The sequence below is a fragment of the Coregonus clupeaformis genome, chromosome 11, assembly GCF_020615455.1.
Source record: "Coregonus clupeaformis isolate EN_2021a chromosome 11, ASM2061545v1, whole genome shotgun sequence".
In the NCBI taxonomy this organism is placed as follows: domain Eukaryota; kingdom Metazoa; phylum Chordata; class Actinopteri; order Salmoniformes; family Salmonidae; genus Coregonus; species Coregonus clupeaformis.
Window position 1 is genome coordinate 48,086,440 of NC_059202.1, and position 24,506 is coordinate 48,110,945.

Below are 24,506 nucleotides of genomic sequence, written 5' to 3' on the forward strand. Positions count from 1 at the left end.
GCGAGGTGGCGCGCCAGGCGTCAGACGTCGGCCGCGAGCAGCAGGCGAGTGGGCCCTGCCCCCCCAGCGGCACCCGTGGCTACGCCGATTCCGCCGGTGAGAGAGGTGATCACAGCGTCGACCTGGCAGCACCCTAAGGGTGCTCAGAAGAGACGGCGCCAATGACGGGACGAGGGGGAAAGAATGGTAGCTGGCACAGCGCATGTTCCGACTGAGCCCACTATTCCCCCCACCCTTCTGTTGAGGGTATGGAGGAGACTGTATGTTTCGATGTGTGTAATAAAGAGTTGGCTCCAATTGACTTTGTCACAAGAGAGCCCCTTTTCCATAACACGTCTGAGAACGTTCAGAACACTTCACTCTCTATGTCTCTCCCCCACCACTCTGAGTGTAGCTCAGCCCACCAAGGGTGCGTAGCTGAGCACACACATGAGGAGAGTGTGATAAAGGTAACAAGGCGCCGCCTTGCTTTACCTCATAAAGACCTCACACCACAGACTCCTAGGAGTGCTGTAGTGAAGGTCTCTCATAGCAGGATGCAGTCACAACCAAGTAACGGAATGATGACGCAATCGCTATGTGGGGACGGCGCTCTGTCCCAGGCTACCGCCTCGGTCAGTGCAGTTCAGACCCGTGCTGCGTTCACGGAGGGCCGGAATACTACGGTTACGAGTGTAACCAACGCATCGGCGCCCCCGTTTCTCACAGAACACACTGATGTTCACCACTCTGAGTGTAGCTCAGCCCACCAAGGGTGCGTAGCTGAGCACACACAGGAGGTGAGTGTTAAAAAAGTATCAAGGCGCTGCCTTGTGTTACCTCATAAAGACCTCACGTTACAGACTCCTAGGAGTGCTGTAGTGAGTGTCTCACATAGCAGGCTGCAGTCTCAGCCAGATAATGGCATGATGACGCAACCGCTATTCGGGGACGGCGCTCTGTCTCAGGCTAACGCCTCAGTCAGTGCAGTTCAGACCTGTGCTGCGTTCACGGAGGGCCGGAATACTACGGTTACAAGTTTAACCAACGTATTAGCGCCCCCGTTTCTCTCAGAACGCGCTCTTCCGCTTTCTCTGCATTGCTGGGAGTGGCGGCGAAGCTGTACTCTCTCCCACTGGCTAGACCAGGTGCTGGAGAAGGGTTATGCCATCCAATTTCATCGGACCCCCCCGTTCAGGGGGGTGGTGGAGACGGTGATGAAAACGCCCGAAAAAGTGGCCGCTCTGGTTTCAGAGATTACAGAACTTTTGGCGAAGGAGGCGGTCACAGTAGTTCCACGGGAGCAAAGGAACAAAGGGCTATATTCGCCCTACTTCCTAGTGCCCAAAAATACATGGGGAATGAGGCCGATATTGGATTTATGCATTCTCAATGAGAGCGTAGCCAAACGGCCCTTCCGAATGCTAATGACAAAACGTCTACTGGAATGTGTCCAGAAGGGAGACTTTTGTACAAGCATAGACCTAAAGGTGATACTTTCATGTGCCGGTGCAGCCGCGTCACAGAAAGTTTCTGCGATTCGCCTTTCAAGGGGTGGCGTACGAGTTCACAAGGATGCCATTCGGGTACGCCCTGGCACCTCGCACGTTTTCCAAATGTGTGGAGGCGGCATTGGAACCGTTGCGTCGTCAGGGAATAAGGCTACTAGCCTACTTAGACGACCTACTGGTTCTTGCCCCGTCAGCAGAGCTGGCGTTCACTCACACGACACAGACAGTGATTAATCTCACGCGTCTGGGGTTCGCTGTTAATTGGAAAAAGAGCGCGCCCTGGCCCAGTCATCAGATTGTCTACCTGGGGATACAGCTAGACACTGTAATGAATTTCGGACCCTCGAAGGGCAGCCCTGTTGCTAGCCCTGAGAAGGTTTCGTCCGAAGCAGACGGTAACGGCGTTGTCAGTCATGTCACTTTTGTGTCTTATGTCGTCAGCCCATTCCGTGGTCCCGCCTGCACTCCTGCGCATGCGCAGGATGCAGCGATGGTTTGCCCAACTCAGTCAGATGTTGATTGCGCCACCACAATTCTACATCGACGGGACGCGTTGTCTCAGGCGGGAGGCTCAATAGGGCGATTGCTCATAATCTGCCGACCACTGAAGGCTTGGCTCCTGAGAGGGATAGGCTTGAGCCCTGTGGGTTATCTGATTCAGTAATCAGGACCATAAAGGGTTCACTTGCCGGTTCCACTTCCAGGGTGTATGCCAGTAAATGGAACGTGTTTTCACAGTGGTGTGTCACAGAGAATGTAGACACCATGAACTGTCTGGTTGAGAGTGTACTCTCGTTCCTGCAGTTTATGTTTGATAAGCAGCGATCGCCCGCCACCATTAAGGTGTTTGCAGTGGCGATTTCAGCTTGTCACGAGGGGTTTGGCAGAGACACTGTCTTCAGCCACCCTCTAGTGAAACGTTTCTTATTAGGAACGCGGCGGCTTTGGCCAATGCCTAGAGCCACGCTTCCTCAGTGGGATTTGGCTTTGGTACTCGAAGCGCTCTGTGAGTCGCCGTACGAGCCATTGAATCAAATACCCCTCAAGATGCTGTCTATGAAGACGGCACTGTTGCTCGCGTTGACTACTGCTAAGCGTGTCAGTGATTTGTGTGCTCTTTTGACGAGACCCGACTGCCTTGCCATTAATGGTGATTTGAGCAGAGCGGTGTTATGTCCTAATCCAGCATTTATGTGGTCCTCTGTAGCTCAGCTGGTAGAGCACGGCGCTTGTAACGCCAAGGTAGTGGGTTCGATCCCCGGGACCACCCATACACAAAAAAATAAATAATGTATGCACGCATGACTGTAAGTTGCTTTGGATAAAAGCGTCTGCTAAATGGCATATTATTATTTATGCCAAAGGTTATTTAGAGCTCATATAGATCACAGACCGTGGAGCTGTGGGCTTTTTCTCCCCCTCCCCATGTCTCAGGTCCTAGAGCCTGAGAAGGGAGATATGGAGAACTAAAAGTAGGAAGAAATGAGAGTTTTGTTTGTTTTGGCAATGTACTATTTTTATTAGGGTGGAGTTAGTATCACTATTAAGTATGGATTTATTTTGTGGTTTCAAACCATCCAGTTGGTGGCGGCAATACAACTTTTGGATGTAGTCCGCCATAAAACCCACAGAAGAAGAAGAAGAAGAAGACGGTTGGTATCCAATGTTAATGGTGCTTTCCTGCCACCAATTGGACGGGTTACTGCTGATCTGACCAATCGACAAGGAGTTGTACATTTGGTAGCCAATCACACACGACAACACAGTGTCTTTGAAAGATTGGCGGTCGAAGCAGACAACAGTGTGCCGTTTGCTTTCAGAATTATCGTACTAACGTTTTGTTTTATTTAACATAAAACTAAATACTTCAGTATGATGCAGGTAAGAGTTTCATTTTTAATTTAATTAATCAAGTTTCTTCCCACATTGCTGTTGTCTCTAGCTAATAGCTAGCTAAAGCGTTACTAGCTAGGGTTGTTTGAAAATGGCGTTGGCTAGTTAACGTTAGCTCCAATGGTGAAGCTAACTTGAAGTACTTGCTAAACTATTCTATCTCTTTGCAGAATAAGGAGAATCGTGATCCTAAAGGGCTACATAGACCGGTAGGTTTTGTCACAAGTATTTTCTCTCTTTTTGCTTCCCTCCTTTCCCATCTTTAATTTGAGCGCTTTGTATCTAACGTTAACGTAACTAGCTAATAACGTTGACTAGTTAACTTTAGTTGTCCGTTTAGCTGTCTATCTAGTTAGGTACCATTTTGAATTCATTAATTCAATTCAAACGACAATTCAGAACTTTGTACCAGTACTGGGGAGCTGGAGGCAATTGGGTTTAATCCAGGATGTTTTTTCTACATGATAGATGGCAACTCCAATGGTTTCTGTGGGTCCTCAGCGAGTTCAAATGCCGTCTGCCTCAGAGGCCACAGACAAAAACGCAATTACAGGTACATTTCTATAGCTACTATTTTGCCTGTGGTGTTTCTAGAGCTTTTCAGATGCCACATCACACCACCTCAACATAATACACCAACATTCTGTATCCCTATCTCCTTAAGGTCCTGGGAGAGCGCTTGCCACCTCTTCATCCAGTGCAGCTCCAGCAAAGTAAATATTCTATCACACAATACCATCACCTGACACTAAATGTGTATAAGAAAAGGGGTCTTTTAGATTTTGTAAAATATTTGTATTTTCTTGTTGTGGCTTAGCAACATCTGTTTATTCTCTAATCAGGAAATTCACCATCAATGACTTTGACATTGGGCGGCCACTCGGAAAAGGCAAGTTTGGGAATGTTTACCTGGCCCGGGATAAGAAGCTGGACTTCATCGTGGCGCTGAAGGTGCTCTTCAAGTCTCAGATGGAGAAAGAGGGCGTGGAGCACCAGCTCAGGAGGGAGATCGAGATTCAGTCCCACCTTAGGTCAATAGTTTGATTTAGACTTTTATTCAATTTAAAGGGGCAGTTTCTCGGACACAGATTGAAACATAATACTGGAATGAAATGTATTTTCAATGGATATTCTGTCTCTGGAAAACCGGCCCTTTGAATGTAGTGGTGTAGGTTGTTGCCTTACTATTGTGTTTCTGCAGGCAATGTTGTGGCATGTTGATTAACACCAATATTATGTCCAGAACGATACCAGTATTGCGATACTCGTTAATATTGTGGCAAGGAAACAAAACAAGAAGGGGATTTAACTTATTTAGGAAAAAAGTGTGTTGGAAACAAACATTATGTTGTTATCCAGAGTCATTTATTTTCCAAGCTATAGCACATAATATTTTGTATACATGTTTTTAAAGGACCAAAGTGTGTGGTCTGCTGTGTTTTCCTTTTTGCCATGAAAAAATACTGCGTCCCAGCCCTAACCAATATCATGCAATGTACTTATTTTAGTTGGCTTTTGAAACTGACCATAATTCCCTTTATAGTTCAGTGTATGTTAATTTCTCAGATTATGGAAAGCTGGGAGATTAAATCATTGCTCTCTCTCCACCCTCCTTTAGACACCCCAACATCCTGCGCTTCTACAACTACTTCCATGACCGCACCAGGGTCTTCCTGATCCTGGAGTACGCACCACGGGGGGAGATGTACAAAGAGCTGCAGAAATGTGGTCGCTTTGATGACCAGCGCACTGCTACAGTAAGACAGGAATCCATGTTGCAGGCTATTTATTTATAATGGTCGACAAGATAATGAATCTATTCGGACTAATCCATTGTTTTCTCTTGCTCTGTATTTGACCAAGAACACCTCCAATCATAACATTTTGTAACTGAAAGGTATTTTTTGGTTTATAGAATACAATTGATATGAATATTCCAACTATGGACTAGTTTTGGCAGGTAGATTCATGAGGCTGACATTAACTTTCTTAGCATTTTAAATGCATCACATGTAGTAGTCTGGAGTAATAATCAAATATTTGTAAAATGTTCTTTGTCAGTACATGGAGGAGTTGTCTGATGCGCTGCAGTACTGCCATGAGAGGAAGGTCATCCATCGGGACATCAAGCCTGAGAACCTGTTGCTGGGACTCCGAGGGGAGCTGAAGATAGCAGACTTTGGCTGGTCTGTCCACGCACCTTCCCTACGGTGAGGGAACCCTGAACAGAATCCTCTCCAGCCTGTGTTTGTACAAAAAATAAATGCTGTGAAGGCAATCTGTGTTAAATTGCAGGCAAATTGCGCAGAATTGCTAATCTACAAATCACCTTGCATTCCAAATACCTACTCATTATGTGAACAAGCTATTTAGTGACGTGATTAGCGATTCTGCGCCTCGTCTTGCTCAAACGGATCCCCTCAAAACAAACTGAATGTGGTCTTGGTCGACCGAACGTCGGCTGTTCTTCCGACCAGTCCATTGGTCGAAATTTTTAAAAGTGCATTTTTCCTTTATAGACAGTTTTTAATAAAATCAACTATATATATGCATTGAGCTTGTCTGATGCTTTAAGCTCGCTGTTTGATGAAATAAGACACAAATTACTCAAGAGGGAGCCAGAGATCAAGATAACCAGTAGAAAGAAACCTTAGCCTTTCCCGACCATCCTCCTCCCGCTCCTACTGGCTTTAGCAGATTCTGTGTTACTCTCCTGAAGTTGCCGGTAATAGGCTACACGAGGAGTCTGCAAACTTTCTCATGTGGAATGCCAATTTATCTTGCCATTTCTACCGATCTGCGTGCCAGTTACAGTTTTCATATGCACATTTTCGTGGAACAGTTTAATTTCACTTATAATAACGACTTCGTATTTCAAAATCATTGTCATGTGGTTAATGAAAATGATACGAACCTAAAAAGTAACTTATATTGCTATTGCCAACTATGCAAAAAAATATCCTATAAAGCCAACAACTAAAAACATTGCAGCCTGCAGGTAGAAAATATTGAAATTAAAAAATAAGATTCCCCCGCTATAAATCAGATTGGCTACGCATGGCCTGTCTGCGACGAACTTGAAACATTGTATTAACTTGGCTCTGGCCTGAAGATCTTTGCAACATTGTATAAAATATTCTGGGCCCTCAGTTTCCTGGCGCCAGTGAGCTCGGGACAGACACAGCTGTAGGCTATTTGCGCTAGGGGTAAGAAGTAATCAGGTAGGCCTATGTTATGACGTTTCCACTGGATCAGAGCATTACATTTTTCCCTTTCAAGCAGAGTTATCAAAAGCGAGAGAGCTGGAAAGATTTTTCAAATACAGTGCATTCAGAAATTATTCAGACCCCTTGACTTTTTCCACATTTTGTTACGTTAAACCTTATTCTAAAATTGATTTACATATTTATTTTTTCTTATCAATCTACACACAATAACCCATGATGACAAAGCAAAAACAGGGTATCAGAAGTTGTAGCTAATTTATTAAAAATAAACTACTGCAATATCTTATTTACATAAGTATTGAGACACTGCTATGAGATTCAGAATTGAGCTCAGGTGCATCCTGTTTCCATTGATCATCCTTGAGATGTTACTACAACTTGATTGGAGTCCACCTGTGGTAAATTCAATTGATTGGACATGATTTGGAAAGGCACACACCTGACTATATAAGGTCCCATAGTTGACAGTGCATGTCAGAGCAAAACCAAGACATAAGGTCGAAATAATTGTCCGTAGAGCTCCGAGACAGGATTGTGTCGAGGCACAGATCTGGGGAAGGGTACCAAAACATTTCTGCAGCATTGAAGGTTCCCAAGAACACAGTGGCCTCCATCATTCTTAAATCGAAGAAGTTTGGAACCACCATGACTCTTCCTAGAGCTGGCCGCCCGTCCAAACTGAGCAATCAGGGGAGAAGGGCCTTGGTCAGGGAAGTGAACAAGAACCCGATGGTCACTCTGACAGAGCTCCAGAGTTCCATTGAGGAGATGGAAGAACCTTCCAGAAGGACAACCATCTCTGCAGCACTCCACCAATCAGGCCTTTGTGGTAGAGTGGCCAGACGGAAGCCACTCCTCAGTAAAAGGCACATGACAGCCCACTTGGAGTTTGCCAAAAGGCACCTAAAGGACTCTCAGTCCATGAGAAAAAAGATTATCTGGTCTGATGAAACCAAGATTGAACTCTTTGGCCTGAATGCCAAGCGTCACGTCTGGTGGAAACCTAACACCATCCCTATGTTGAAGCATGGTGGTGGCAGCATCATGCTGTGGGAATGTTTTTCAGCGGCAGGGACTGGGAGACAAGTAAGGATCGAGGGAAAAATTAATGGAGCAAATCACAGAGATCCTTGATGAAAACCTGCTCCAGAGCGCTCAGGACTTCAGACTGATTCACCTTCCAATAGGACAACCACCCTAAGCACACAGCCAAGACAACGCAGGAGTGGCTTCGGGACAAGTCTTTGAATGTCCTTGAGTGGCCCAGCCAGAGCCCAGACTTGAACCCGATCGAATATCTCTGGAGAAACCTGAAAATAGCTGTGCAGCAGCGCTCCCCATCCAACCTGACAGAGCTTGAGAGGATCTGCAGAGAAGAATGGGAGGAACTCCCCAAATACAGGTGGGCCAAGCTTGTATCGTCATACCCAAGAAGACTCGATGCTGTAATCGCTGCCAAAGGTGCTTCAACAAAGTACTGAGTAAAGGGTCTGAATACTTATGTAAATGTGATATTTCCGTTTATTTTTAATACATTTGCAAAAACATAGAACCCTGTTTTTGCTTTGACATTATGGGGTATTGTGTGTAGATTGATGAGGGGGGGAAAAACTATTTAACCCGTTTTAGAATAAGGCTGTAATGTAACAAAGTGGAAAAAGTCAAGGGGTCTAAATACTTTCTGAATGCACTGAGGAATTATTGTCATTCTCAATTAATATAAAAACATACTTCATTTGGTTGCTGTTTGAGGTGAAGAAACATTCATTTGAGAAGCTCCACAGCTCATTAGTGGTGGTGCATTAAGCCAATCAGAAATACTATCAGATCCTCAACATTGACAGAAGTGCTCCAAACAAATGACAATGACTAAATTTACAAAACTCGTAAATGGAATGTGAGAAACAAGTTTTGGTTTATTTCATTCCAAGTGTAGAATAGGTTGTGCGCTCTGCAAACGTGTCCACTCCGACAATGAATACAGTAAAAGACTGGAGTAATAATATGTTGAATGCATTAAGACATTACCGTAACAAAACAAACAATGTAGATTAGGAATTAACGTTGAATGTACTACTGGTGATATATGTAATGGGAATTCTGGAGAGAGAAGTGCGTTGTGCAGCCACACTCCCCTTCTTGGACTGTGCCATCCCCCGCGGCCTCCGCAATGGATTAGTTGACTGAGATGGGGGCAAATAAGACCGGTGTCTCGTGTGCCATAAAAAATATATATACAGTACCTGTCAAACGTTTGGACACACCTACTCATTCAGGGATTTTTCTGTATTTTTGCTATTTTCTACATTGTGGAATTATAGTGAAGACGTCAAAACTATGAAATAACACATATGGAATCATGTATGGGGGGGAGAAATGTATGCACTCACTAACTGTAAGTCGCTCTGGATAAGAGCGTCTGCTAAATGACGTAAATGTAAGCAGTTCCCACATGCTGAGCACTTGATGGCTGCTTTTCCTTCACTCTGCGGTCCAACTCATCCCAAACCATCTCAATTGGGTTGAGGTCGGGTGATTGTGGAGGCCAGGTCATCTGATGCAGCACTCCATCACTCTCCTTGGTCAAATAGCCCTTACACAGCCTGGAGGTATGTTTTGGGTCATACACCATCCCAAACCAGATGGGATGGTGTATTGCTGCAGAATGATGTGGTAGCCATGCTGGTTAAGTGTGCTGTGGGGCTATCATTTGTTTTTCAACAGGACAATGAGTCACCAGCAAAGCAACCCCACACCATCACACCTCCTCTATGCTTCACGGTGGGAACCACACATGCAGATATCATCCGTTCACCTACTCTGCATCTCGCAAAGACACGGCGGTTGGTGGCAAAAATCTCAAATTTCAGCCCAAAGGACAGATTTCCACCGGTCTTCTGTCCATTGCTCGTGTTTCTTGGCCCAAGCAAGTGTCTTCTTATTGGTGACCTTTTAGTAGTGGTTTCTTTGCAGCAATTCGACCATGAAGGCCTGATTCATGCTGTCTCCTCTGAACAGTTGATGTTAAGATGTGTCTGTTATTTGAACTCTGAAGCATTTGTTTGGGCTGCAATCTGAGGTGCAGTTAACTCTAATGAACTTATCCTCTGTAGCAGAGGTAACTGTGGGTCTTCCTTTCCTGTGGCGGTCCTCATGAGAGCCAGTTTCATCATAGTGCTTGATGGCTTTTGCGACTGCACTTGAAAACTTTCAAAGTTCTTGGAATTTTCCGGATTGACTGACCTTCATGTCATAAAGTAATGATGGACTGTCGTTTCTCTTTGCTTATTTGAGCTGTTCTTGCCATAATATGGACAGCCCTATTTGGTAAAAGACCATCTTCTGTATACCATCCCTACCTTGTCCCAACACAACTGATTGGCTGAAACGCATTAAGAAGGAAAGAAATTCCACAAATGAACTTGTAACAAGGCACACCTGTCAATTGAAATCCATTCCAGGTGTCTACCTCATGAAGCTGGTTGAGAGAATGCCAAGAGTGTACAAAGCTGTCAAAGGCAAAGGGTGGCTACTTTGAAGAATCTCAAATATAAAATATATTTTGATTTGTTTAACACTTTTTTGGTTACTACATGATTCCATATGTGTTATTTCATAGTTTTGATGTCTTCGCTATTATTCTACAATGTAGAAAATAGTAAAAAATTAAGAAAAACCCTGGAATGAGTAGGTGTCCAAACTTTTGACTGGTACTGTATATATTTGCTACTGCTCGACAAAAAGAAATCTCTGTCAACCAACAGCTTGTCGACCGAACAGTCAAATAATTATGGTCGGCCCTAGTATTCAATCATTAATTCACTGCGAGACATGTTTTTCCTTCCTCTTCATCATGACTGTCTATTTTGTAGGAATGGATCCGTTTCAAAACCCTACCACTTATATGTATTTGTTGACTTGTCCCTCTAGGCGCCAAACAATGTGTGGAACACTGGACTACCTGCCCCCAGAGATGATTGAGGGAAAGGCCCACGATGAGAAGGTGGACCTGTGGTGCATCGGGGTGCTCTGCTTTGAGTGCCTAGTTGGAAACCCCCCCTTTGAAACCGCCAGCCACTCGGAAACGTACAAGCGCATCACAAAGGTTTGCATTTTTAGATGGTCAGCAACTTATTGGCAGAGCCTGCGGATCTGACTTTTCTGGACCCCCCTTCCTAACAGCTAAAGATCACGAAGCTTCTGTGCATGTGCGGGATTCTCTACTTTACACAAAATCTCTGCTCTATTCGTAAAGACCCTGCCTTCACATTTCTCACTGTCAATCATGAATGCTAATCAAGTTTTACAGGTGAAAGGTCCATGCAGCATCTGCATACCAACCATTTGATCTTAATCAGTTTCATGGGGATATGCATTTAGATCTTGAGTTATACAGTGTTTTGGATGATGTACAGTGAGCAAGCAGAGTAGCCTGTTCTCTACAAGTAGAGCAGAGACTGTGCGTAAAGTAGAGAATCATGCACAGAAACTTCGAGGCCTTTAGCTTTCTGGATGAGGGGTCCAGAAAAGTCAGGTCCGCAGTCACTCTGAAACTTTATTTTGTTAAAGGTGCTACACAGGATTTTTTTGCATTTTTACATTGTCATTTCAGAAAATGTCCATAATATATCTGCGCTAATAGTGGAATGATAGTGTATTACTTACCCGCCAGTGTTGTGATTGGCTGTGATATTCACCTATTGATTTCTCTGTTAATCATTTCCAGGTTGTTACATTTCTACACTGTTCGCTCAATTTGTGAAAACAAGCACTGAATAGTTTAGGGAATCATTGTACCAAAAATATAGTTTTTACAGCTGCTTGAAGCTGGTGGACAAAAACCGCTACTTTTAAGCTGGACCAAAACCAAAAGTAGCTTTCGGTTTGGTCCACCAGCTTCAAACAGCTGGTGTTTGTTGTTGATAAGATATTTCACAAAAGTTATGGGCGGAGTTAGAAAGTATTACAATGTAAATTTACTTTTAATCCGCCTGTCTGCATATTTCAAGACATGGCATATGAGGGTGCATTGAATTAACCGATGGGTTGGACAACTTTTCTTGTCAATCATCTTGAAAAAACGTATACTTAACTGGAAATCAACCAATCCTCCATCGTTAACATGTTGGAAAGGTCAAATGCTTTATCTAAATGTTGAAAATGCGTGGGCGACAGAGAAACAATGTTGCAGTTTGATGCCATATGGTGGAGAGTGATGCAGGCGTTGGACATTGGGGTGTGAGCAGGTGGGTCTGGGCAGGTGTGATGTTGTTTGCATTTTTATATGCTGTCGTTTGTATGTGTGCTATTAAAAATATATATATATATATATATATACAGTTGAAGTCAGAGGTTTACATACACCTTAGCCAAATACATTTCAACTCAGTTTTTCACAATTCCTGACATTTAATCCCAGTAAAAATGTCCTGTCTTAGGTTGGTTAGGATCACCACTTTATTTTAAGAATGTGAAATATCAGAATAATAGTAGAGAATTATTTATTTAATCACATTCCCAGTGGGTCAGAAGTTCACATACACTAAATTAGTATTTGGTAGCATTGCCTTTTTAAATTGTTTACCCGACACGTTTGACCCAAGTTAGTCTTCCACAAGCTTCCCACAATAAGTTGGGTGAATTTTGGCCCATTCCTCCTGACAGAGCTGGTGTAACGAAGTCAGGTTTGCAGGCCTCCTTGCTCGCACATACTTTTTCAGTCCTGCCCACACATTTTCTATAGGATTGAGGTCAGGGCTTTGATGGCCACTAATACCTTGACTTTGTTGTCCTTAAGCCATTTTGCCACAACTTTGGAAGTATGCTTAGGGTCATTGTGCATTTGGAAGACCCATTTGTGACCAAGCTTTAACTTCCTGACTGATGTCTTGAGATGTTGCTTCAATGTATCCACATAATGATCCTTCCTCATGATGCCATCTATTTTGTGAAGTGCACCAGTCCCTCCTGCAGCAAAGCACCCCCACAGCATGATGCTGCCACCACCGTCCTTCACGGTTGGGGTGGTGTTCTTCGGCTTGCAAGCACCCCCTTTTTCCTCCAAACATAACGATGGTCATTATGGCCAAATAGTTCTCTTTTTGTTTCATCAGACCAGAGGACATTTCTCCAAAAAGTACGATCTTTGTCCCCATGTGCAGTTGCAAACCGTAGTCTGGCTTTTTTATGGTGGTTTTGGAGCAGTGGCTTCTTCCTTGCTGAGCGGCCTTTCAGCTTATGTCGATATAGGACTTGTTTTACTGTGGATATAGATACTTTTGTACCCATTTCCTCCAGCATCTTCACAAGGTCCTTTGCTGTTGTTCTGGGATTGATTTGCACTTTTCGCACAAAAGTACGTTCATCTCTAGGAGACAGAACGCGTCTCCTTCCTGAGCGGTATGATTGCTGCGTGGTCCCATGGTGTTTATACTTGCGTACTAATGTTTGTACAGATGAATGTGGTACCTTCAGGCATTTGGAAATTGCTCCCAAGGATGAATGTTCTTTTTTTCTGAGGTCTTGGCTGATTTCTTTTGATTTTCCCATGATGTCAAGCAAAGAGGCACTGAGTTTGAAGGTAGGCCTTGAAATACATCCACAGATACACCTCCAATTGACTCAAATTATGTCAATTAGCCTACCAGATGCTTCTAATATTATTTTCTGGACTTTTCCAAGCTGTTTAAAGGCACAGTCAACTTAGTGTATGTAAACTTCTGACCCACTGGAATTGTGATACAGTGAATTATAAGTGAAATAATCTGTCTGTAAACAATTGTTTGAAAAATTAGTTGTGTCATGCACAAAGTAGATGTCCTAACCGACTTGCCAAAACTATAGTTTGTTAACAAGAAGTTTGTGGAGTGGTTGAAAAACGAGTTTCAATGACGCCAACCTAAGTGTATGTAAACTTCCGACTTCAACTGTATAACACACATATACACAGTGCCTTCAGAAAGTATTCAGACCCCTTGACCTTTTCCACATTTTTGTTACATTACAGCCTTATTCTAAAATTCCTCAGCAATCTACACACAATACCCCATAATGACAAAGGGAAAAGGGGTTTGTAGAAATGTTTGCACATTTAATAAAAATTAAAAACCGATACCTTATTTACATAAGTATTCAGACCCTTTGCTATGAGACTTGAAATTGAGCTCCGATGCATCCTGTTTCCATTGATCATCCCTTGACGGTTCTACAACTTGATTGGAGTCCACCTGTGGTAAATTCAATTAATTTGACATTTTTTTATTTAACCTTTTATTTAACTAGACAAGTCAGTTAAGAACAAATTCTTATTTACAACGATGGCTACACCGGCCAAACCCGGACAATGCTGGGCCAATTGTGCACCGCCCTATGGGACTCCCAATCACGGCTGGTTGTGATACAGCCTGGAATCGAACCAGGGGGTCTGTAGTGACGCCTCAAGCACTGAGATGCAGTGCCTTAGACCGCTGCGCCACTCGAGAGCATGATTTGGAAAGGCACACACCTGTCTATATAAGGTCCCACAGTTGACAGTGCATGTCCGATCAAAAACCAAGCCAGGAGGTCGAAGGAATTGTCCGTAGAGCTCCCAGACAGGATTGTGTTGAGGCACAGATCTGGGGAAGGGTACTAAAACATTCCTGCAGCATTGAAGGTTCCCAGGGACACAGTGGCCTCCATCATTCTTAAATGGAAGAAGTTTGGAACCACCAAGACTCTTCCTAGAGCTGGCCGCCCCAGCCAAACTGAGCAATCGGGGGAGAAGGGCCTTGGTCAGGGTGACCAAGAACCCAATGGGCACTCTGACAGAGCTCCAGAGTTCCTCTGTGGAGATGGGAGAACGTTCCAGAAGGACAACCATCTCTGCAGCACTCCACCAATCAGGCCTTTATGGTGGAGTGGCCAGAGTGAAGCCACTCTTCAGTAAAAGGCACATGACAGCCCGCTTGGAGTTTGCCAAAAGGCGCCTAAAGGACTCCCAGACCATGAGAAGCAAGATTCTCTGGTCTGAAGAAACCAAGATTGAACTCTTTGGCCTGAATGCCAAGCGTCACGTATTGAGGAAACCTGGCACCATCCCTACGGTGAAGCATGGTGGTGGCAGCATCATGCTGTGGGGATGTTTTTCAGCGGCAGGGACTGGGAGACTAGTGAGGATCAAGGCGAAGATGAACGGAGCAAAGTACAGAGTGTTCCTTGATGTAAACCTGCTCCAGAGCGCTCAGGACCTCAGACTGATTCACCTTCCAATAGGACAACCACCCTAAGCACACAGCCAAGACAACGCAGGAGTGGCTTCGTGACAAGTCTTTGAATGTCCTTGAGTGGCCCAGCCAGAGCCCGGACTTGAACCCGATCGAATATCTCTGGAGAAACCTGAAAATAACTGTGCAGCAGCGCTCCCCATCCAACCTGACAGAGCTTGAGAGGATCTGCAGAGAAGAATGGGAGAAACTCCCCAAATACAGGTGTGCCTAGCTTGTAGCGTCGTACCCAAGAAGACTCTATGCTGTAATGGCTGCCAAAGGTGCTTTAACAAAGTACTGAGTAAATGGTCTGAATACTTAAGTAAATGCGATATTTCTGTTTTTATTTTTATAAATTAGCAGAACTGTCTAAATCTGTTTTTGCTTTTATCATTATGGGGTATTGTGTGTAGATGAGGGGAAAAAACAATTTAATACATTTTAGAATAAGGCTGTAACAAAAAGTCAAGGGGTCTGAATACTTCCCGAAGGCGCTGTATATAAACTATATTTCACAGCCATTTAATGGTACAATGATTCCTACACTATTCGGTGCCTGAAATTGAGCGACGTGTCGAATTTTAGCAACCAGGAAATGATAACACAGCCACAAAGTCAGAACCGCTTTCCCAGTTTGACAACAGATGCCGTGAGAGAAATCAATAGGCGAATATCACCACAAATCACAACACTGGAGGATAAGTAATACTGTCAAACATAATCATTCCACTGTTAGTGCCAGAGAGATTTACATTTTCCTGAAATTACAATGCAAAATTTCTAAAATATCCTTTGTGTAACACCTTTAAGTAACTGCTATATAGAAAATGCTTTTATGCAACCTATTTGTAATTTGTTCAGAGAATGATGATTGATTCATCCAGTAATGTTATCATCTATTTCATGGGCAGTCACTTGATAAATTGCATCATGATTGACATGCATGTTGTAGCTAAATATTTTACCAATGCATAAACTGTGATTAATGACATCTCCTCCCTCCATGTCTCTCAGGTGGACCTGCAGTTCCCCAAGGTGGTGTCTGACGGGGCTCGGGACCTGATCTCTAAGCTGCTCCGCCACAGCCCCTCCATGCGGCTGCCGCTGCAGAGTGTAATTGACCACCCCTGGGTGAAAAACAACTCACGGCGGGTCCTACCTCCCGCCTTCGCTCCCAAGAAACCCTAAAAGCATCATAGACAAATTATATATATTCACTGTTCCAGTCTGCCTTCTACCTGAGTGAGGGACTGACTCGTGCCCTGCTGATTGGGAGGGAATGTGGCGATGGATACCTTATTTTTATATTTATTATTTTTTTGCTCCACTTTCAAGGGTTTCACACTGTGTTTTTGTTTTGTTACCCGGACAATCTTCATCCACAAGGTTTAAAAGGGTATTTTAACTTTTAATTTCTCTGATTTATAAGATCTCCAGATCTGTCAAACTAGATCAGGGTTTCCCAAACTCGGTCCTGGGGCCCCCTCTGGGTGCACGTTTTGGTTTTTGACCTAGCACTACACAGCTGATTTGAAATAATGAAAGCTTGACGAGTTGGTTATTTGAATCAGCTGTGTAGTGTTAGGGCAAAAATAAAAACTTGAAGGCCATTAAGAATAAGGATGAATCCTTTATAATTCTTAAATGTATTTCAAGAAAAGTATTTCGTTTATTTGTTTCCTATCTCCTTTTTTCGGATTGTTTTTGTACAGCATGTATGAAACGTCCTCTATAAAGTTTGTATCTGTGAAATGTCCTTGTGCAACTGTTTCTGAAATAAAAATCATCCCAAAGGTGAGGGAACCCTGAACTGAACTCTCCAGCCTAATGTTTGCACCACAAATGCTGTGAAGTCAATGTGTGTTTGAGATCAACTGGATTGCAGGATGGTGCAAAATTGATTTTATGCAGAAGGGTGGCAAGGATGAATTGAAGTTATGAATTTTAGCAGGTAAAATTCCATATTTTACCACCTTTTGCCAGCAGAAGATAGCGTTCTCTTGCTTCTGTAGTCCACTGGGAATAGCACTGTCCTGCAAATTACTCCTGTAATGTGGTGACAGTGTTTCTCTGCTGTTGTCTGGGGACTGCATGACTGACTGGGGTGCATCTAAAATGGCACCTTATGGACACTGGCAGAGGGCGATAAGGATCACTAATACATTGTAAAGCCCGGGTGTGAGTGTAGTAAATACACTAAGTTCTGTGAATAATTAATACTGTATGGTAACACTATCTGGCTGTCATAACTGAATAATGCATAGAAATTGATACAGAGGCTATTATAGTGAAGGGAGCATTACATCGCAGTTTTTCAACGCACCCATTCGTACTGCGGACAAGTTTGACACCGGTGTGCAGCTCAGTAGATTCAGACTGCACTAACTTGGAGGGTTGAGGAACCACAGGATTTTGTGAGTCATGTTAGCAATAAACATGAAGCACAGCTCTCACTGCTTTCAATAAACCTGTGGCCTCAAGTCTCACATCTGTGCCATATGCGCGAGTAGACTCGATTTCACCGAGCATCTGTGATGTCACTAGATTTCAAAATGACTGACACCGTGGTGAGGTGGCCAGTTCATCTCTGATCAATTAGTATTTTCAGTTTTACCCCAGTGTACTGTGCATCCACCATTGGCTTCCTAAAGAAATTGTACAGGGAGCTACACATTGAAAAAGTCCTCTATCGCCTTCTCAGTTCCTCAGACGACATTGCATGCACCACAACCAAATGCAGACCTTCAACCAGGCGATACAAAAGGCCAGCTTTCTCTCACTGAAAAGGCGGCTCAGGTAAGTGTCAAGACACCTGCGCTGGCCCCTTCCTCAACACCAAGGTCGTCAGGTGCTAGTGGCTGGGGTAACGGAGGTGCAGGTGCTTGTTGTGATGTTACCCTCGTGCTTAGCCAACTACCTATAATTATTCAGTGCGCAAGTACCAAAACTTGACCAAGTTAGCTGTAGCTGTCTGCAAAAGTGAACAACCTTTTCTCACTGTGAGGAAAACAAACTGTCAATTTGACCCCGTCCTGGGATCCAATGAGCTTCCTAAACAAGGTAATTAAAGCGGTACCTAATGACATTGCATGGCTAGGTGCCCAATCAGAATGCATTTTTGGATTTTACTACTAAATTTTACATTATTACATCCCCCCTTCTCCCCACTCCTCAGATCATGAGCACACACCCGCATATAGCCTCTGTCCCGGTCTTCTGTAAGGACCGGGAGACCCATGGGGCGGCGCACAATTGGCCCAGCGTTGTCCAGGGTAGGGGAGAGAATGGCCGGCAGGGATGTAGCTCAGTTGGTAGAGCATGGCGTTTGCAATGCCAGGGTTGTGGGTTCGATTCACACGGGGGGCCAGTATGAAAAAAATAAAAAAATAATGTATGCACTCACTAACTGTAAGTCGCTCTGGATAAGAGCGTCTGCTAAATTACTAAAATGTAAAATGGAAGGTTGTGCATCCAAATGTAAACTATATGCTCATCTGCTCCTACTTATACAGTGGGGAAAAAAAGTATTTAGTCAGCCACCAACTGCAAGTTCTCCCACTTAAAAAGATGAGAGAGGCCTGTAATTTTAATCATACACGTCAACTATGGTGGAAAATAAGTATTTGGTCACCTACAAACAAGCAAGATTTCTGGCTCTCACAGACCTGTAACTTCTTCTTTAAGAGGCTTCTCTGTCCTCCACTCGTTACCTGTATTAATGGCACCTGTTTGAACTTGTTATCAGTATAAAAGACACTTGTCCACAACCTCAAACAGTCACACTCCAAACTCCACTATGGCCAAGACCAAAGAGCTGTCAAAGGACACCAGAAACAAAATTGTAGACCTGCACCAGGCTGGGAAGACTGAATCTGCAATAGGTAAGCAGCTTGGTTTGAAGAAATCAACTGTGGGAGCAATTATTAGGAAATGGAAGACATACAAGACCACTGATAATCTCCCTCGATCTGGGGCTCCACGCAAGATCTCACCCCGTGGGGTCAAAATGATCACAAGAACGGTGAGCAAAAATCCCAGAACCACACGGGGGGACCTAGTGAATGACCTGCAGAGAGCTGGGACCAAAGTAACAAAGCCTACCATCAGTAACACACTACGCCGCCAGGGACTCAAATCCTGCAGTGCCAGACGTGTTCCCCCTGCTTAAGCCAGTACATGTCCAGGCCCGTCTGAAGTTTGCTAGAGTGCATTTGGATGATCCAGAAGAGGATTGGGAGAATGTCATATGGTCAGATGAAACCAAAATAGAACTTTTTGGTAAAAACTCAACTCGTCGTGTTTGGAGGACAAAGAATGCTGAGTTGCATCCAAAGAACACCATACCTACTGTGAAGCATGGGGGTGGAAACATCATGCTTTGGGGCTGTTTTTTCTGCAAAGGGACCAGGACGACTGATCCGTGTAAAGGAAAGAATGAATGGGGCCATGTATCGTGAGATTTTGAGTGAAAACCTCCTTCCATCAGCAAGGGCATTGAAGATGAAACGTGGCTGGGTCTTTCAGCATGACAATGATCCCAAACACACCGCCCGGGCAACGAAGGAGTGGCTTCGTAAGAAGCATTTCAAGGTCCTGGAGTGGCCTAGCCAGTCTCCAGATCTCAACCCCATAGAAAGTCTTTGGAGGGGAGTTGAAAGTCCGTGTTGCCCAGCGACAGCCCCAAAACATCACTGCTCTAGAGGAGATCTGCATGGAGGAATGGGCCAAAATACCAGCAACAGTGTGTGAAAACCTTGTGAAGACTTACAGAAAACGTTTGACCTGTGTCATTGCCAACAAAGGGTAAATAACAAAGTATTGAGAAACTTTTGTTATTGACCAAATACTTATTTTCCACCATAATTTGCAAATAAATTCATTAAAAATCCTACAATGTGATTTTCTGGATTTTTTTCCCCTCATTTTGTCTGTCATAGTTGACGTGTACCTATGATGAAAATTACAGGCCTCTCTCATCTTTTTAAGTGGGAGAACTTGCACAGTTTGTGGCTGACTAAATACTTTTTTCCCCCTGTATATATGATTTTATACACTGAGTGTACAAACATTAGGAACACCTTCCTAATATTGAGTTGCACCCCCTTTTGCCCTCAGAACATACTCAATTCGACAGGGCATGGACTACAAGGTTTCGAAAGCATTCAAAAGGGATGCTGGCCCATGTTGACATCAATTCTTCCCACAGTTGTGTCAAGTTGGCTGGATGTCCTTTGGGTGGTGGACCATTCTTGATACACATGGGAAACTGTTGAGCGTGAAAAACCCAGCAGCGTTGCAGTTCTTGACACACTCAAACCGGTGTGCCTGGCACCTACTACCATACCCCGTTCAAAGGCACTTAAATATTGTGTCTTGCCCATTCACCCTCTGAATGGCACAAATACACAATACATGTCTCAATTGTCTCAAGGCTTAAAAATCCTTCTTTAACCTGTCTCCTCCCCATCATCTAAACGGATTGAAGTGGATTTAACAAGTAACAACAGTAAGGGATCACCTGGTGAGTCTATGTCATGGAAAGAGCGGGTGTTCTTAATTTTGTTGTATACTCAGTGTATATAAGGCTCAAATATTCATGTTTCAGGGGAGATCTATGCACAGCAAGTTATTTCTCAATTAGGCTATTCTACGAATATTTTTAACGTTGTCGCAATTACATGGCTGCTGTTTAATAGAAGGGAATCCCAGTTTTTCAACTGCACAGATTTATTTATGCTATGTGTGGGTGGACATGAATGATTCGTTGGCTATAGTTAACTAGCGAGATAACTGCTACAAGTTATGTTTTGAATTGGCTATCTAGATAGTCTGTTGTCTGTCATTATTTTATACTTGCTGCTGAAATGTCACACTCCCTCTCCTCTGGCAACGGCCCACTCGCACTGGCACACACATGCAGAGACAAGCACGAAAGGGTCATTCTGATATTGGCTAATATGTAGATTTAAGTGATTGATCATATTTAAAAGTGTGCCTTCATGAATTACAGTAACAGAAATTATTAAACTAATTTCCATGACCTTACAAACCCTCATTTGACAACTTGGACAGTGCGTCATGCGCATTCAGGTTGGTGCATTTTCAACCCTGGACGTTCTGCTGCCCTAGGCGGTACAAAAATCTGCCACCTCCCCCCATATTTCTCAATGTCAAACCAGAGTGTCTTGTTTGCAACAGCTGTTTGCAAATAATTACATTATAGACATCCTTATGAATCTACGCATGGCACTTTCAAAATTTACCTTTCCACCCAGACAGCAGCTCTACTGACACAGAAAAATGTCCGTTTCAACTGCTGGCTACTTGTCCGTTGTATAACCCAACAACAGAAGTGCTTCCCTAAAAGCTGCCTGGGTTTAAACAAACATTTTATTTTCAGATAGAGAAAAGCGCAATTAATAGGGATAGAATAGCAAAGTAAAATTTTTTATCTCCTCGAATATTATAGGCTGCAGCTCAGCTTCAGAATGTCATAGAGAGGAATCAATATATCCCAATATGCATCGGAGTCACGTCTTTCGCGGGCATTTTAGAGCTTGTTTCTACCATGAGGTATCACGGAGTTAAGAATCCTTATAGAAGGCTTGATATAATTTGGATATGTTTTATACATTTATTTCAGAATATAAAGCGAACAATAGATATCCTTTTGCCCTTTTCTTTAACAAGGGTATGTGATACCCTCACTCAATTCGAGTGTCACGATTCTCTAAAGCAGAACCCAGAAGCAGACCAGGACAAGGTGAGTAGACAGAAGGGGAGTATTTATTTAACGACTCAAATGTGGAAGCAGGATAATTCAGGAGACGGAGCGGGCAGCGGAGGTGAGTTGGTGGAAGTGAATAGGCAGATCCAATGATGTTACAGAACCCACCGACGACCAGGCAAGGGTGGAGTGAATGTTCCGGGAGAATAACTGTAGACAGAGTAAACGGAGGTAAGTACACGGCAAGCAAAAAGTACAAAACAACAAAACTAACTCTAGAAAACTTGAGGCTGATATGCTGACACAACATACTGTTCATGGCTAACGATCCGGCAGGGAATGGATGTCAGGTCAGAGCTTATGAAGTGGAGAGGTGATGATCAGGACCAGGTGTGCAGATAGCTGATGAGATGCAGGTGCGGGTAATAAAGAGATCTCCCGCCTAGCTTCGTCGCCCGGCAACCAGACAGGGTGTGTTCAGGAACCTCAGGAAAACAGACTCCAGGACAGAAAACAGGCAACTCAGGCAGAAACAGACTCAGGAAGCGGGATTCATGACAGTACCCTCCCTCCGACGAATGCCACCGGGCGGACTACCCGGAGCACCAGGATGGAGGCGGTAGAAGTCACGAAGGAGGTCAGCATCAAGGATCTGACGCCGAGGAATCCAACTCCTCTCCTCAGGACCATACCCCTCCCAGTCCACGAGATACTGAAACCCCAACCCCGCCGTCTGGAATCCATGATGCGGCGCACCATGTAGACAGGACCACCTCCGATCATCCGAGGAGGAGGAGGAGGACGAGGAGGAGGGGGCAAAAGAGGACTGAGGAGAACAGGCTTGAGGCAGGAGACATGAAAGGTGGGATGGACTCTGAGCGTTCTAGGCAATTTGAGTCGTACCACAACAGGATTAATAACTCTCTCCACCACAAACGGACCAATGAACTTCGGTGACAGTTTCTTCGACTCAGTCCGCAGAGGGAGATCCCGTGTAGCCAACCAGACCTTATCTCCGACGGTATAACAGCGCCGGAGTTGATGGCTGCCGTTTTACAGCCCTCTAACCAATTGTACTATTATGTGTGTTTTTCCGCGTTATTTGTAATTTATTTTGTACATAATGTTTCTGCCATCGTCTCTTATAACCAAAAAGAGCTTCTGGATATCAGGACAGCGATTACTCACCTCGTATTGGACGAAGATTTTTTCTTCAACGAGGCGGCCGCGAAGGATATCATACAGACACCCGACAAGGCCCAAATCCCCGTCATTCGCGTGAGGAAGAGACGGAGATATCGTGGACGTAGATCAGGGTGCCTTGTAAGGATCCGACGGCGAGCGAGTAAACTGCCTCTTCCATCAATCCTATTAGCCAACGTTCAATCATTTGAAAATAAATTGGATGATTTAAGACTACGGTTATCCTACCAACGGGACATTAAAAACTGTAATATCTTATGTTTCACCGAGTCGTGACTGAACGACGACATTGATAACATACAGCTAGCGGGCTATACGCTACATCGGCAGGATAGAACGGCTGACTCCGTAAGACAAGGGGTGGCGGTCTGTGTATATTTGTAAACAACAGCTGGTGCACAAAATCAAATACTAAGGAAGTCTCTAGGTTTTGCTCGCCTGAGGTAGAGTATCTTATGATAAGCTGTAGACCACACTATTTACCAAGAGAGTTTTCATCTATATTTTTCATAGCTGTCTATTTACCACCACAAACCAATGCTGGCATTAAGATTGCACTGAATGAGTTGTACAAGGCCATAAATCAACAGGAAAACGCTCATCCAGATGCAGCGCTCCTAGTGGCCGGGGGACGTTAATGCAGGGAAACTTAAATCCGTTCTACCTAATTTCTACCAGCATGTTAAATGTGCAACCAGAGGAAAAAAAACTCTAGACCACCTTTACTCCACACACAGAGACGCATACAAAGCTCTCCCTCGCCCTCCATTTGGCAAATCTGACCATAACTCTATCCTCCTGATTCCTGCTTATAAGCAAAAACTAAAGCAGGAAGCACCAGTGACTCGGTTAATAAAAAAAGTGGTCAGATGACGAGATGCTAAGCTACAGGACTGTTTTGCTAGCACAGACTGGAACATGTTCTGGGATTCTTCAGACAGCATTGAGGAGTACACCACATCAGTCACTGGCTTCATCAATAAGTGCATCGATGATGTCGTCCCCACAGTGACCGTACGTACATACCCCAACCAGAAGCCATGGATTACAGGAAACATCCGCACTGAGCTAAAGGGTAGAGCTGCCGCTTTCAAGGAACGGGACTCTAACCCGGACGCTTAAAAGAAATCCCGCTATGCCCTCCGACGAACCATCAAACAGGCAAAGAGTCAATACAGGACTAAGATTGAATCGTACTACACTGGCTCTGACGCTCGTCGGATGTGGCAGGGCTTGAAAACTATTACAGACTACAAAGGGAAGCACAGCCGTGAGCTGCCCAGTGACACAAGCCTACCAGACGAGCTAAACCACTTCTATGCTCGCTTCGAGGCAAGCAACACTGAAGCATGCATGAGAGCACCAGCTGTTCCGGATGACTATGTGATCACGCTCTCCGTAGCCGATGTGAGTAAGACTTTTAAGCAGGTCAACATTCACAAGGCCGCAGGGCCAGACGGATTACCAGGACGTGTACTCCGAGCATGTGCTGACCAACTGGCAAGTGTCTTCACTGACATTTTCAACCTGTCCCTGACTGAGTCTGTAATACCAAGCAGACCACCATATGTTTCAAGCAGACCACCATAGTCCCCGTGCCCAAGGACTCTAAGATAACCTGCCTAAATGACTACCGACCCGTAGCACTGACGTCTGTAGCCATGAAGTGCTTTGAAAGGCTGGTCATGGCTCACATCAACAGCATTATCCCAGAAACCCT

The 24,506-nt window shown here is 44.2% G+C and overlaps 1 protein-coding gene across 1 annotated transcript; it reads left to right on the forward strand.

Annotated features, from left to right (window-relative positions):
* The first annotated feature begins 3,225 nt into the window (after positions 1–3,225).
* On the forward strand, positions 3,226–16,666 carry LOC121577040 (aurora kinase B-like). Its single transcript, XM_041890740.1, has 9 exons — positions 3,226–3,371; positions 3,554–3,592; positions 3,852–3,936; positions 4,048–4,096; positions 4,226–4,414; positions 5,002–5,140; positions 5,445–5,593; positions 10,541–10,715; positions 15,871–16,666. Exons 1-9 carry the CDS (start codon positions 3,363–3,365, stop codon positions 16,042–16,044), a joined length of 1,008 nt encoding a protein of 335 aa, XP_041746674.1. The 5' UTR covers positions 3,226–3,362; the 3' UTR covers positions 16,045–16,666.
* Positions 16,667–24,506: the final 7,840 nt, after the last annotated feature.

Bases quoted from the DNA above. Each gene is read 5' to 3' on its own strand.
- LOC121577040 (XM_041890740.1), top strand. The intron at 3,593-3,851 runs GTAGGTTTTGTC...TCTACATGATAG, and splicing joins CTAAAGGGCTACATAGACCG to ATGGCAACTCCAATGGTTTC. The intron at 3,937-4,047 runs GTACATTTCTAT...TATCTCCTTAAG, and splicing joins AGACAAAAACGCAATTACAG to GTCCTGGGAGAGCGCTTGCC.